The sequence below is a fragment of the Chanodichthys erythropterus genome, chromosome 18 (genome assembly GCF_024489055.1).
Source record: "Chanodichthys erythropterus isolate Z2021 chromosome 18, ASM2448905v1, whole genome shotgun sequence".
Classification (NCBI taxonomy): Eukaryota; Metazoa; Chordata; class Actinopteri; order Cypriniformes; family Xenocyprididae; genus Chanodichthys; species Chanodichthys erythropterus.
In genome coordinates this window covers 32692416-32709100 of record NC_090238.1, presented here as the reverse complement: position 1 = coordinate 32709100, position 16685 = coordinate 32692416, and the positions used below count along the sequence as shown (strand labels likewise).

Genomic DNA, 16685 nt, shown 5'->3' with positions numbered 1-16685 from the left:
TGCTCAAAAATGGGCCTGACACTGCTCGACCGTTGGCTTGGTGTCCCAGCCTTAAGACAAAAGGGAGTTTAATAGCATAAATTTATCTCTTAAAGTCTAATTTATTTTCTAAACGCATGCTATAAATCTTATTGTGAACAATTCATCCATGCGTGTTTAAATTTTTAGTCAAATGTTCAGCCAAATCTCGATCTTCCATTGAACTAACAAACTCCTCTCTGGTGAGGACTGCCTGACTTTTCCAAAAAACGAGTCTGCAACTATAATCATTCAGATGTGCCTCCATCCATTCAACAATCCCCGCTTTACATTTTTTCCCTTTTCAATAAACTGTTTCACTCGGATCTATATTACAATACAGAAAAAAGTTCTGTCACATTGTGACTTTAAATATCATTTGTACTGCATGTGCAAACTTTGTACTAGGTTTGACATCAATGACACCAAACATTATTTGTCCCGCAACCGATTGTGATGCATTTTGAAATTACGAAAGCATAACTGACATTTGAGAGTTATGAGTGAAGATTTTTTTTGTCTGTTCCTCAATCAAAGTTGGTTTCTGTAGCAGTATGGGCCACTTTTATGCTACTTTTCAGGATTTTTTTGTCTCTTTTGAAGTTTGACAGCACATATGGTTTCATTATACGAAAAAGAGCAGCATAAACATTCTGATAAACATCTTTTGGCTTCCACAGAAGAGGGAAAGCCATACATGTATGAACCAACATGAGGTAAAGAAAACACTGACAGAATTGGTTTTTGGGTAAACTATACCTTTAAGACATGTTTATAGCAAGGCACAAATTTATCTGCACTTGGAATCAGGCCATAACACTGAGGAACCCAAGAGGCACCAGACAACAGATGCAGTCTCCTCCTGAGAGCCTCCAAGAACAACATCACATCCTGCTGGGAGAGAGAGAGAGAGCGAGAGAGAGCAAACTTATTTTCCTATTTGTTATATTTTCCCAAGTGTATGTGTTCATTGGTCAGTTTAATAAATAGTTGTAAATAGCAATTTCATTCAAATACCTGCTCAGAGTGCGCTATGGTTTAATTAATGAGAGCCGCGTGTGACCTGTGTGTTCAGGAACACCTCATGTTCATTCTGTTCAGCCCACCGCTGGGAACCGCTTGGTTTCAGAGCTGTAATTTGGGCTATGACGCACACACTCGCACGCATGCATCTGATTTGTAATTAATTGTTGACAGGACTGAAAATCTCACCTCTCTATGGTACTAAAATTTCATAAGCAGGTGGCACGCGTTCGCACACGTTCACATGCGTTTGATTTGAGACTTTTTCTGTATTTATGTGATGTTAATATACCTTAAAGGGATACTTCACCCCAAAACAAATGGACAGACAGACAGACGGATAGACAGATAGACAAAATACAGACTTGAACCCAATTTGGCTGATCAATTTATTTGATCTGCTTACCAAAGAGACAATGCCCGCAAACATAAAACAATGAACAACTCCTTCATGATTAACTAAAATTTACAATGACAGCAAATGTCATTGTATCCATAATTATTCTTGCTCTTCTCATCATTATCATAATCATTAATAATATTAGTATTATTATAATATCTTCATATTAAGTGTCATTTTCTTATCCGTTTTGTATTTTAAAATGTAATAACATGAAATGATCTCTTAAAAAACATGATGGACACACGGCTGTGGATAAGACACTACATGGAAAGGAGAGGAGTGTAATTCTGTGTGGGAAGGCTGGTCCGTAAGGCTCCGGAGTCAAAACTCTTTCCGTGAAAGTCAATGGCCCTCATAGGCACCGTTTTCCAATCCACACACAAACGCGCGCACACACACACACTCGCACAAACACATGATAAACCTTACAGTGAAAATAAAAACAGCATAAGTCACATTTAAAAGCACAGTATGGCAGTGGAAATTAATAGCTCATGGGTGTGAAGAGGAGTGTCAGTTGGCATAGCGATGGCATGAGAGAAACGAGTTGAGTGAGGCTAGAGTAAAGGATGCCATCATTGTGCACAAGGAGGTATAAGAGCATAGGAGGACGAGAGTAACCCGGGTTTATGGTTCCTTTGTCAAGATCGGTTTGGAGTCACAAAGTTTCTTCTTCCAGTTGTGTTTTTAAATAAACTTATTTAGTCCCCTTCATTACCCGGAGAATAATTAGAAAGAACCTACAGTACAGTGCCTTCCGTTTCTGTTGTCTTGAGTTCATGCTCTTTGTTTTTTGTCTTCCTCAACCCTGATTGCCATTTCAGGGGGACTCAAAAAGTCCAAGCACCAGAGTTAGGAAGATGTCCCAGAACCCTTAGACAACACACACACATGTACACTAACACATTCATACACACTCACACACACACACTCACAAAGTGCATTCCCATTTGGGTGGTCCAGGGTTTCCTCATGTCATAATCAAGAGTATTTGTACTGTCTTTCTCTACGGCTTCTTGAGAAGTTTGTCCGCCTCTGGGTACGTGGGATACTTCACTGTCTCGATCTTCTCTTTGACTTTATAGGAGGGGTAGAGGCCGGTACGCCCCATTTTGCGGTTGATTCCCTTGGAGTATCCGTCCCAATGATTGCCCGCGACGCCGATCACGTCTCCAGGCTCTAGTGGGATGTCGTCGCTGTTGCGCGGTTGGTGTGGGTAGATGGCGATCTGGTTGTGGGCGTTCTGCCCGCCGAAGTAGTAGATGTCATCGAGGGAGTAGAAGAAAGAGGAAGCGTCTGGGTGGAGAGTCTGCATGATCTCGTAGGCCACTCGACACACCTGTGCACAGTGGAAAGGAAAACAAAGGCACATGTTCACAAGCTCCTTTCAAGCAGAATCTGAGTGGAGCTGAAAGGGATATGTAGGTGCACCTGACAAAGATGAATGGACTTTACAATGGTTAAGTGCTCCTCGTGAAAAGATGAAGTGAAGCTTAAGGACTATTAGAACAAAGTACCCACAGTCTGGAGCATACTGCACACAAAAACGTCAATATTTCGGATTTCAAAATCCGAAGCTTGGAGATGACTAGCTGGCCTTTGCAGGAGTTTTTAATCAGTTTGTTGGGAAACAAAGTCTTAGAGAAGTCACTAGACCAAAAGTTTCCTTTCTAATGCTTGACATCCTGTGCAATGTTTATGGATCTTTACTATTGTTGATTGGTAAAGTCTACGATGGGGTAGCCTATCTTGATCCTGAAGGGCTACCATACTGCAGAATAGGGCTGGGCGATATGGTCAAAAAACAATACAATTTTTACTATCAGTCGATATTGATAATTGACGCATGACACATGTAAAATCTTTATTTCTTTAAAGTATAAATGCAGATCTTTGCTCCTGAGTGAAAATTGCAGAAACCAGACCGTTAATTGTGCTATTATCCTCAGAACATGACAAACACTTGTCAAACAGGTGAACATTTCACAAATTAAAGGATTAGTTCAGAATTACAATTTCCTGATAATTTACTCACCCCCATGTCATCCCAGATGTTTATGTCTTTCTTTCTTCAGTCAAAAAGACTTGCGTATTACGTAATCACATTGGAAAGGTCACGCATGATGTAGGCGGAAGTACCGAGCAAGTGTATACAAAGCGAACATGCAAAGACTAAGTCAAACTGCCTTTACAAAAAAAGGTAAAACAACAATGTTGGACGATTTTAAAGTTGGAGGTGAAAATGAGATTTTTACCCTATTTAAAAAATACTGTAAAACAACGAAACAAATTTACACAGTAATATACCGTTTTCCATTGAAACATAAAAACCATATATACCATAAAAACAATGCATTCTGGGTAATATTTGTCTTTTTCTAATATTACTATGACTAATATTACCGGGAATGCATTGTTTTTATGATATATTACTGTTTCAATGGAAAATGGTATTTTACTGTGTTTTTTTTTTTTTTTTTTTACAGTATACCACTTCTGCCTACATTATGCATAACCTTTCCAACGTGATTACGTAATGCGTGGCACATCACAGAGCGGTACAAGACAAGCATTTGTGGTTAAAAAGTATATAATTTTAATTTGTTTTTGGGAAAATGATCGATCGTTTCTCTAGATAAGACCCTTATTCCTCATCTGAGATCATGTAGAGCCCTTTGAAGCTGCACTGAAACTGAAATTTGGACCTTCAACCCGTTGGTAACTGTCCAACGGGTCCTCAAAAACCTTAATTTGTTTTCGACTGAAGAAAGAAAGACATACAGTTAACATCTTGGCTGACACGGGGGTGAGTAAATTTATCAGTAAACTTCAATTCTGAAGAGAACTAATCTTTTAAGATTATGTTTTGTCTCTTTGAAATTCACATTTGACAGTAGCTTGAGTTGGGAGGCAGATGTAAATTTAGCTTCATTAACAAAAACAGTCATTTTTATAGGGTAAAATTTGGTCTCCAATTGTATTTGGATCATGTTAACCACAGGTAAAACCACACATTGCATCTCACTACCATGGTAAAAAGAAACTATATTGCTTCTATGGTATTTGTAGCCTAAAGACATTTAGTATAATACAAATGCAAACTGTGATAGCTTAATAACAAAACATACTCTAATTATTTTCCTCAAAAATCCACTTTTGGCATGTTTGCCATTTATGTTTGTCATACACAACAGAAATGACAGCCCTTATCAGTTATTGCCACAAGTGCGACGGTCTGCAACACGTATGTGTAGCATTATTTGCATAGTGCATAAACATTATATCAAACACTTATTGAACTTTTTTTAATCATTTTATTGAAGAAAATTATAACGCGATAATTATTGTTATCATTTTATCGCCCAGCCCTACTGTAGAGTTTAGCTCCAACTGTAATAAGCTGAACTTAAGGTCTTCAGGTTTACTTGAAAATAATACCAGGTGTGTTGGAGCAGGATTGGAACTGAAGTCTACTGAAAGGAAGTCCCTGCAGGAGCAGGGTTGTCTACCTCCTTAAAAGGTTTGGTACACAGTACCATCCATGGTCTTTTATGTAAGAGTGCACAATTGTAGAAAAGAATGCTCCCACTCATCCTATTGATAGCTGGTTGGAGTAATCACACTTCATGAATGTGACTTCGTCAGAAGCTAAGGTTTATCATAAAGGGAAATTAATCAACTGGCAAAAAATATGTCACACTAAACAATCAAATATTGGCAATTTGTAATATACAAATTTTAGTTAATATCATCTGCAGCCAAAAATTGTACAGTGTGAACCTGTCTTAAGTGGGCGATTCCTGGCCAGAATAAATGGACCAGGCTTTCTGTCGATAGTAGTTTGGATTTGCAAGACTATTCATTGCCAGACATCATGTCTGGCATAAAAACTAAAATCACAAACCAAATATAAATTCAGCATGGCATCTCAGAGCCAACCACAAAGTCTGTATTGTACTAGAGAGTCCTTGTGGTCAATACAAGTTTATCCATGAAAAATCTGAAGCTCAACAAAAAGAAAGAAATTACCCAAAATCACAAAGCAAATCCCCAAAACAATGTTTTAAGAAGAGCAACAAGAAGAAATTGACAGTTATAGAATGGTCAAGTCTTAACCCCATAGAAATGCTGTGGGAGGTTTGAGCAGTACATGCAAGAAAACCCATGCACAATTCATTCATCACAGAGCTACAGGGCGCCTGCGAGAAGAAAGGGGCATGTCCGTGTAGGAGACAAACAGAACAAAATCTTCTATAAGAAGTGGGCCAAACTGTACCTGTGAGGAGAAGGTGCATACTAAGAAGTTTGTCCTGGAAAGGAAGTGGATATCCAGGATGACTCCTCTCAGAGAATTTTCAGTGTAGCGGTTGTGTAGCCCAGCCGACCATGAAATAGAATTATCACTAATAAATTCATAATCAGGGTACCTGCACACAAACACAAAACAAATGTAGATTAAAAGGCTCCCCTGATGGCACACCTCTTGCTGTTTCAAACCCTACTCAGCTGCCTACCTACAGTGTTCAGAATTTTTAGGCATTATTTCAGGCATGCTTATGACGTCAAGGCTGTCCCAAACGGAGGGCAGCGAGTCTTATTAAACACCTAATTTTGGCCACATTCGCTTGCATCACTGCATATATGTTGTGCTGAATCCCACAATGAACTCAAATTTCCAACAAAGATGGTGGATGGAGTCTGGGAAATGTAAATGTATTTAAAATAGGTCTATTTAATTAAAAATTAATGTCACCAAATATTTGTGTGCTTCATAATAATTAGAGTATTGAGCTATTAGCATAGCAACATGTTTATGTCAGACTCTACTGGAACTGACTGCAAGCCTTAAGGTACATTCACACCAAGAACATTAACTGTAAAGATATTTATACTGATAACAATATTTGCAGCCACACCAACAGATGATAACGTTCTGTTTATTATATGCGCATGCCGGCCGTATATTGTCTGTCACTGTCAAGCTATTTAAAGTCGGGTGAATTCTGATTGGCTGTCAATGTTTTATCATTCATCAGCTGTAAAAAAATAATTCCTGAAGTAAGCGATTCCAAAGATATTGTTCCTCTGTGTCGTTATCGTTATAGCAGTGGTGTGAACTTCCCTTTTCTCATAGAATTAGAATGATTATTAAATCTTTATTTACAGTTATCGTCTTATTCACACCAATAACAATAACTATAAAGATAGCTACAATTTCATCCATACCAACACACAATATTGTTCTGTTTATTATAAGTGCGCTGCAGTTTTGTCATCTGCTGCTTTAAATGCTCAAGTTTTTTAGTAGGATGGATTCTGCTTGGATGTCAATGTTTTTATCGTTCATCAGCTGAAAACATTTTTTTTCGGAGAGTTATTCCAACAATATTGTTTCTCTGTGAATCTATTCTTCTATATTTAGAATGATTTTTAGCACTATATCATTACTGTTATAGTCCTTTGTGTGAACAGGTCTTTAGGCCATGTGTCTACCAACGCATTTTTAACCAGCAGCTCTTCTGAAAATGCCTAGCTGTGGGCGCATGAGAGCATTTCGGTATCGCAGCACTTTTTTCAGTTGAGGCGCTTTAGTTGCTATTATACGGTATATCAGCGGACGTGTTATTTCTGAATATAAAAATGTTGACACAAAAGTACTCGCTCTGACCCTTGTTTTAAAGGGGGACCAATTATGCCTCTTTTTACAAGATGTAAAATAAGTCTCTGATATCCCCAGAGTGTGTATGTGAAGTTTTAGCTCAAAATACTCTGATTATTTTTTTATAGCATGGTAAAATTGCCACTTTTTGGGGGTGAGCAAAAATGTGTCATTTTTATGTGTGTCCCTTCAAATGCAAATGAGCTGGTGCTCCCGACCCCCTTTCAAAAAGAGTGTGGAGCTTCAAGAGCTCATGCTCCAGAATGCCGGAAACAACAAAACAGGACAATCTCACGCACTGAAAATGTCGGAAACTGTCAGTAGCAGTGTTCAGCCTTATATGCTTATTTGAAGCAGTCCACGGCAAAATGATTGGCGCAAACGTATAAGACTTTACCAATATTCTTTTTGAAGAACATTTCCTTTGAAAATTACATTTTCTCAGTGACTCAGATGGCAGGAGTCTATGGAAACTCTTATATACATTGGTACATCTCAAAACAACACTTATAATGCCTCTTTGGTGCAGACATTGTACAACTCCAGCTGCTACAGTGAGTTGTGTCTATGCTAATAGGGCAGATCATCACCGGTTGTGGGCGGGGCTTCTCCCTATGATGACATCATCATAGGGAGGAATCAACTAATTTGAAGAGACTGCTTTTAATTTATAGAAATTATAAAAAAAAAAAAAGTGGATTTGTACCATTATAGACTGGTTGTTCTCACACTTATCAAAGCGAATTTTGAATAGTAGGTCCCCTTTAAATGATTTTGTTCTGCAAAACGCTTTGGTAGACACACGGCGCTAGTCAAGTTGATGCCCTTATAAAGTGTTTTATTACATTCACTTAATGATGATGTTCCATGTTGGTAAGGATTTGGTTCTAAGCTATTCTCTTAATCATCCTTTTTTGTCTAATTTTCCAGTTAAAATATCTTTAAAACAAGATAAATTCAAATGAGAAGAAACACTGCATGGGATACGAAGACATGTTTTCATAAACTGTATAAATTGTACTCACTTAGACTTGGCCTCTTGCAGTAGAGAGGGGTCGTCAGTGGCGAGGTAAACTCGTTTCTTGTCCACGTGCATGCGCTGGGCCAGGCTCTGGTAGTGGTCCTCCACATGCGCCATGTACTCTTCTATGGGGTGGAATGCTGCCTCCGTCCCTACCTTATCTGTCCGCCGCACATGCACCCTAGAGAGAGGAGCAATACCTGGGTCAGGCTGATTGTGTGTGTCCATTTGAGAAAGGGATTCAAGGTCGACACAGAACAGGGAAAAATACAGACCAAGGGAATAAAATTTCTTTTAAATAAATAAAAAACCATCGGATGTTTAAAGGTTTTGCGCTTTAGGGTGCCGGTTTTCTGAAAATGCCAAACATTATGTGTCTATGTGTGATTGCAAGGATGGGCGCCTGAATAAAAAGATGACATAGAAAGTAAGAATGGTGTGTGTGAGAGAGATAGAGACAGAAAGATGGCTGTGAGTGGTTGCGCTCCCAGTAGAGAGCAAAGTGGGTGTAAGTGGAGATTGATTGTTGGAGCAGTGGTGGTTTGTGTGAAAGGGTCTCTCTCATCCTTTTCTCCCTCTCCTTTCCTCTCTCACACATAAATACATTTAAAATCTGTCAGTGCCTGTGTTTCCTAAGCTTAAGGAGGCTTTAAACAATGGAACTACTATTGATAATAGTAATAAATTATATATATATATATTTTTATTAAAAATATATATTAAATGTATTTGAATGCAATTATTTTATTTATATTATTATTATTAATAATAAGAGTACAACTCTCAAAACATTTTGCATTTTTAAACTATACTAAGGGACTTAAAAAAAAAGAAAACAAAAAAGCTTATGCTTTAGCTGATTGCTTAATTTCCCAAGTGAAAATATTATTTTAAAGTGCCCCTATTATGCCATGTTTACGGTTCATAATATTGTTTTGGGAGTCTCCTTCAACAGGTTTACATGCATGCAAGTTCAAAAAAGAACTTTGGTTTTCTCATAATATACGTTTAATATCACCTAATTTCTCAAAGATTCTTAAACGATTTGTTCGAAGCAGTTCGAAGATTCAGTGTCTCTAAACCCCTCCTTTCCATGAGCCTACTCTGCTCTGATTGGTCAGATGGCCCAGTCTGTTGTGATTGGTCTATCGCGTACAGTGAGTGTCGGAAACCAAACGCCCATTGCCATAACTGAATTACAGCTTTGGAGGCTTATCAGTTCTCAAGAGTATACAATGTATGGACAGAAAAGATGGCATAGATTTTACCTTATTAATTCGAGCCAGAGTCCGACGATGAAACGTCTGAAGTAGTCGATCAACCAGAATCTCAATCACAAGCACAACTGAAGCAGGACGTTTCTTAGTGGTAAGTGTCAACTTAGTTTGTGATATGTTATAAGACATTAACTGACATATTTTTAGAAAATAGTGTACCTTTAGCTGATCAGCAGAACTACAATGTAAGTTAGCCAGTTAGCCGGAGACCTACAGCTGTATTTTGAACAATCGACGGAAAATATATCAATTATTAATCATACTTACAGAATGTGATTCAGAGGAGCAAGCTGGTCCAAATAAACTGGGTATTGACCCAAATTTCAAAAGCAAGGTTTTGCGAATCCCGCATTAAACTCCCAGAGATTTGAGAAACAGTCGTCAGTAAAATGATGGGAACACAACAAAAGATTGGGATTGTACTGCTGTGGAATTGTTGGGGAAAAAAAAAATGTAATAACCACAGATTCTTCGCAGCCTCATCATTCCGAAGTGAAAAAAACAAAACAAATTTTACAGGTGCTGGTCATATAATTAGAATATCATCAAAAAGTTGATTTATTTCATTAATTCCATTCAGAGAGTGAAACTTGTATATTATATTCATTCATTACACACAGACTGATATATTTCAAATGTTTATTTCTTTTAATTTTGATGATTATAACTGACAACTAAGGAAAATCCCAAATTCACTATCTCAGAAAATTAGAATATTGTGAAAAGGTTCAATATTAAAGACACCTGGTGCCACACTCTAATCAGTTAATTAAGTCAAAACACCCGCAAAGGCCTTTAAATGGTCTCTCAGTCTAGTTCTGTAGGCTACACAATCATGGGGAAGACTGCTGACTTGACAGTTGTCCAAAAGATGACCACTGACACCTCGCACAAGGAGGGCAAGACACAAAAGGTCATTGCAAAAGAGGCTGGCTGTTCACAGAGCTCTGTGTCCAAGCACACTAATAGAAGCGAAGGGAAGGAAAAGATGTGGTAGAAAAAAGTATACAATCAATAGGGATTACCGCACCCTGGAGAGGATTGTGAAACAAAACCCATTCAAAAATATGGGGGAGATTCATAAAGGTTGGACTGCAGCTAGAGTCAGTGCTTCAAGAACCACTACGCACAGACGTATGCAAGACATGGGTTTCAGCTGTTGCATTCCTTGTGTCAAGCCACTCTTGAACAACAGACAGCATCAGAAGCATCTCGCCTGGGCTAAAGACAAAAAGGACCTGGTTTTGGGACCATGGTATCCCTGTTCTTAATTGGCCAGCAAACTCGCCTGACCTTAACCCCATAGAAAATCTATGGGGTATTGTGAAGAGGAAGATGCGATATGCCAGACCCAACAATGCAGAAGAGCTGAAGGCCACTATCAGAGCAACCTGGGCTCTCATAACACCCGAGCAGCCCCAACTGTATTGAGTGCTGTACATGCGCATACTTTTCATGTCCATACTTTTCAGTTGGCCAAGATTTCTAAAAATCCTTTCTTTGTTTTGGTCTTAAGTAATATTCTATTTTCTGAGATACTGAATTTGGGATTTTCCTTAGTTGTCAGTTTTCATCATCAAAATTAAAAGAAATAAACATTTGAAATATATCAATCTGTGTGTAATGAATGAATATAATATACAAGTTTCACTTTTTGAATGGAATTATTGAAATAAATCAACTTTTTGATGATATTCTAATTATATGACCAGCACCTGTACAAATTCAGTGTCTTCTCGACATGATGTTAACCACATGAAAAAGCTATATAGGGGCACTTTAATAAGTATAGTAAGCATAGCACACTCTGTCTTAGTAAGCTTCACTAATAAAAACAGTGAAATATGTAGCGTCTGAGTGGATTTGATGGCATGATGTGATGTTTTGATGTATAACGTCTCACCCTATAATGGGGTGCTTGAAGCCCAGTTTGGAGGTGGCTTCTTGCATCTCCTTCATCAGCCAGGCCTGAGGGCGGATCAGGTACTTCACAAACTGAGACACCCACCACACGGGTGGGTCTCCATGAAGCCTCTGAAGACGGTCCGCAAGGTCTTCAGGGATGGCCAGGGGCAGGTACGGGGGACGAGGGTGCAGGCTGTCCACGATGGGCAACTCTATGACCTGAACATCCCGATCATTTGCTTCACCTACAGACAAAGGCAGAAGACAATGAGTGGAAAAGATAAAGGAATGCACTGGAGAAATTAAATATTGCAGAATGGACTGTAAATTGGCCAAACATGCTTTTCCAATATGAGATTAATTTACAATTAGCAAGTCAATAAAGCTTGACGGAGAAGCTGCTCACAAGGAATAAAGTGTGTGGGCTGAAAACACAGAAGCAGGAGAGGAAAAAAGACACCCTCAGGCCACAAACCTACAACACGTAGGTATAAAAACATATTCAACATTACATTAAATGAACGCCTTCGGCAGGCAGTTTTATCCAAAGTGACTTACAGTTCATTCAAGGTGCACAATTTGTCAGTGTGTATATGTCACATACATCACATGCCTTCTTGCATTAGTGTGGTGGTAACAAACCTCAAGGGGTTGAGGTGATGGAGTTCCCTTCAAAAGTCAATGCCATTACACTGGATATGTTATTATGTGCTTACATACATGCCAAGAGTATGTTTCAGGCCATGGGGATGTAGAATATATTGGAAGCCATGTATATTGTGTATATATATTGGGCTTGTCATTTATACCCGCCAACCCGCCAAATGCGGGTGGATTTCAGCAGTGGCGTGTAACAAAGTCACTCCTACTAACCACTATGGCGGGATGAATTTTATATATAACATATACATTTTTCAATTGTAGTCTTTTTCAATGCGATCTGAAATAAACTAAGTGCAATGCAGGGTTGTCAAAAATATAGATTTTTCTATAAATATTGATACTGAAATAGCGCTTCCAATGCTCATTTTCTGCATAATAGATACACAATATCGATACACGATACTCATCTCTCCAACGGCGTGTTGACACACAAACCCGCCTCCCCTCACTCACTCATGTCATTTGTTCTGAATGAATATTGATGGTGTTACAGGGCTTGAATTTCGGCGTGGGATTACGCGTATAGTGCACATTTTTACTCATTCCCGCAGATTTTGTTCACACACTCAAAGTGCACACACATAAAGTCGCCTCTCAGTACTAAATTGAGTTCTTTTTCGCTGTTTATTGCACTAAAACAGTCAAATACACAAAAAATGTCAAAATGCTGGTCTTGGAGAATATTCACGTAAACACAGCCAATTATGAAAGGCAATTGATCCGTGCATGAGGTCTTAAATTGACAGCAGCTTAATTTACCTCCCGCCAAATTATGAGATAATATTAAAAATATCTATATGGCAGTTTTTCCCCATGGTATCGATGTGAAAATTGCGGCCAGTGAAAATGCTGAGTGACTTGTAACTTTGGAAAATCACTAGCCACAGTGGCTGGTGAGCAAAAAAGTTAATGTCAAGCCCTGTGCGCATATACGCGCATTACATGGTGGCTGAAATGCTCTAAAGATATCTGGATCAAAAGGCAATAGCTATTGAAAAATCCATATTGTTCAACCACTAGCATGAAAAAAAAACCTTTATCAGGGAAAAACGTCTTCAAAGAGACTGTGCAGGCCAGGTTTAAATTATTCCTTATGCAGCATTAAATGTTAAAAAGTATTTTCACACAAAGAAGTGTTGGAGAAACTCCCCAGCCGTTCTTATATAACCTTGCTGTTAGGCTCTTTGCATGGGGATGAGGTTTTTCCAGCCCAGCACCCCTCATTGCACTGATAAACAAAATAACTCTCTCTCTCTCTCATCCTCATTAGAGCAGCGAGAGAATCTAAATTACATCTTGTCCTTGCATCCTGATGAATAAATTGAAGGGGCGGGGGGGTGGGGGGGCTTCAAGGGAGGAGGCTTCTTTATTATTTTTAATTCATGATGTCTGTGCGTGTGTACCGCTGAAGCGACACTGATTCATTTTAATGCCGCATGTGTTTGGGTGTGCATGTTGCTGGGGGTATTTTCTCTAAACGGCAGCAGGATTATCCTCAAGGATTTCGTCTACCCTTTGACCCCGTGCGTGTCATAACTAGAGGCATTAACGAGGTTATGTTATGTACATTATGGAGAACCATCTTTCGAAAGCTCCACTAGAATTAGCCCGAATTCATCTGGGTATTGTCAGTATGTGCGTTTATTATGAGAAACCAAGATGTTAATGTTAATGTGTGAAAACTGATGGCATGGCACTAGCAACACCAAGGTCATGGGTTAAATTCCCAGAGAATGTGTAAAAAAAAAAAAAAAAAAAAAAAAAAAAAAAACACTTAGAGCTCCATCTTGAACACACTGTAAGTCGCTTTGGATATAAGTGCCTACCAAATGCATAAATGTAACGTAATGAGCTGGAATGGCATGTTTAATTTCACTCGCTTGCTACATCTCTGTCAATGTCACTGCTGGGTGGAGTGCAGAAACTCAGACTTTAGGGCAAACTAAGAGAGACTGTGTCCTCTGGGAGGAAAGAGCGATGGGAAAGAGCTGCTTTGTTTTGAGGTCATTTCTTTCATGTTTTAAAGACAGTCTCTCCTTCCCCTCTGCTTTCCTTTTAAGAGCACAGCAGGTTCACTCCAGCTGTAGAGAGATTCCCCTGAACGCTGGATTCAGCCTATTAGACAGACTCTTCCAGGGCCAGTATATGTAAAAATGACCATTAGTGTGTTTCTTCAAAAACATCCATTATTGAATAAATGTTCGCATTTATGAAAAACAATCAATTGACCAACACTTCGATTGACATCATTAAACAGCGAGAAGCCAAATAAACAAGAACAAAACTGTAAAAATATGTAATTATAGTATATAAAATAAAATAAAAATGCCCATCCCTAATCTCAACACAAGCAAAAACAAACAAACAAACAAAAAAACAGATGAAGTGTATTTTTAATGTCCCTGATCACTTCAAAATTTCACCTAACCATCTGGCACATTTTAGCATGGACTGAATGTAATTAGGGATGCACTAATGCCAAAATTCTGCCAATGCTAATAAGCTTATTTGTTTTGTGTTATGGCAGATAACTGATAAATTTGAAGCATGAACAATATTGTATCCAGTATCGACTGATATATGTACACCAACCTCCTTTTGCTGCCAAAACAGCCTTGACCTATCGAGGCATGGACTCCACTAGACCCCTGAAGGTAGACAGGGGTCAGCATGGGCACCCTGACTGGTCTGTGGCTACACAGCCCCATACGCAACAAACTGTGATGCATTGTGTATTCTGACACCTTTCTATCAGAACCTTCTTGAGCAGTTTGAGCTACAGTAGCTCGTCTGTTGGATCGGACCACACATTCCAGCCTTTGCTTCCCACGTGCATCAATGAGCTTTGTCCGCCCATGACCCTGTCGCCGGTTCACCACTGTTCCTTCCTTGGACCACTTTTTATAGATACTGACCACTGCAGACCGGGAACACCCCGCAAGAGCTGCAGTTTTGGCCATCACAATTTGGCCCTTGTCAAACTCACTCAAATCCTTACGTTTGCCCATTTTTCCTGCTTCTAACACATCAAAATTGAGGACCAAATGTTCACTTGCTGCCTAATATATCCCACCCACTAACAGGTGCCGTGATGAAGAGATAATCAGTGTTATTCACTTCACCTGTCAGTGGTCAGAATGTTATGCCTGATCGTTGTGTATTATTATATTACTGAAAAGTGAAGCCTTGTATGTGTGTTATGTGTTACTGACCAGACCAGTGTCCAGTGGAGGCTCCTGTGCGGTCAGTGCAAGTGTCACTGACGGGTTTAAAGACCGTCTCCCAGCCTCCGGTGGCATAGCGCCAGTTCTGTGACTCCAGTATAAGCGTGCGCTGTGTGCCATAGGCGATCATGAAGCAGTAGACCACATGATGCAGCTGGCAGCCGTAACCACAACCCTTATTGATGTTACACACCAGCTTGCGTGCCTTGCTGCAGTCCTGAGGGTTCTACAGAGCAGTAAAGAGAGAGAGAGATTTGAAGAGGATTTTACACATACAGGACACATTGACACTGAAATTGTACATTAAAATGTCTGAATTGCATTGCTTTACAGTAGAAAGACAATTTGAGGCTGCTGTATTATGGCATTTTTACAGTCCAACAGGTTCCTTGATCTGCTAGATGTCAAAAACACCACATGAATTTGCATTTGATGAGACAGAAAGCTCAAGTGTGTCTTCTGTACCGTGCGGTTCATGGAGACATTTGTATTATACATCTTTCAAGACCACCAGTAAGAAAAAAACATGATCGAATACACAGAGAACCAGATTTGTCAAGGTTTTTAAGTTCTCCAATCATCTCTGGCATAAAAATATTTTTAGTATGTGCTGGAGGAAATGATAAATTTGGCCTTGATGCCTGAAGAATTTAATGTCTGAATGATCTTGGCTGGATAAAAGAAGACGAAGCAAACAGGACGAAAAATGGTCCCTCCATCTATCGCTGTTTCTCTCATACTGGGACAATAGAGAAGTGAATGACTAGAGTGAAGAGAAAGAAAGGCACAAGGGAGATAAGAGATGGATGACAGCAGTGTAGTGAGACAGACACAGGACTGTCATTCTTCATAAGAGACATGGCTTCTTTGTTATCAACCTGTCTGTCTCTCACACACAAAGTAAAATACACTCCATCACTTTAATCACACTCCGGCTCTCATTACCGCTCTAACCTGTCTCTCTGACGGAGAGTGTTGACACAAAGCTATTAGCCAAAGTTAACCTAGTACTAGCAGCACAAAAGTTTTCCCCTGGGCCTAATAAGTAGGTTATAATACAAAGCAGTGTTTCTCCATGGTTTGAGGAGCACAATAACGAGTTTGAGGTGTTGACTTGGCCTGCCAAATCCCCAGATCTCAATCCAATCGAGCATCTGTGGGATTTGCAGAACAAACAAATAAGATCCATGAAGGCCCCACCTCACAACTTACAGGACTTAAAGGATCTGCTGCTAACATCTTGGAGCCAGATACCACTGGTCAGGGCTGTTTTGGCAGCAAAAGGGGGACCAACACAATATTAGGAAGGAGGTCACAATGTTATGCCTGATCGGTGTATAACTATTGAAAAAAAGATCATTTTCTGTATTAAAATGACAAATAAACTGACAATAGTAAATAAACTGACAATTTAAAGGCTTAGTTCACCCAAAAATGAAAATTCTGTCATTTATTACTCACCCTCATGTCGTTCCACACCACCAGGACCTTG

General features: G+C 39.2%; 1 protein-coding gene across 1 annotated transcript in view; it reads right to left on the bottom strand.

Moving 5' to 3' along the window:
* Nucleotides 1-774: 774 nt before the first annotated feature.
* fut8a (fucosyltransferase 8a (alpha (1,6) fucosyltransferase)) overlaps nucleotides 775-16685 on the bottom strand; it is a 101352-nt gene continuing 85441 nt past the window's right edge. The window contains exons 7-11 of the mRNA XM_067366977.1: nucleotides 15182-15419; nucleotides 11305-11551; nucleotides 8129-8305; nucleotides 5721-5871; nucleotides 775-2783 (exon numbers count right to left, since the gene is read on the bottom strand). Coding sequence (XP_067223078.1) covers nucleotides 2451-2783; nucleotides 5721-5871; nucleotides 8129-8305; nucleotides 11305-11551; nucleotides 15182-15419 — 1146 coding nt within the window. The 3' untranslated portion in view covers nucleotides 775-2450. The remainder of the gene's footprint in view (nucleotides 2784-5720; nucleotides 5872-8128; nucleotides 8306-11304; nucleotides 11552-15181; nucleotides 15420-16685) is intronic.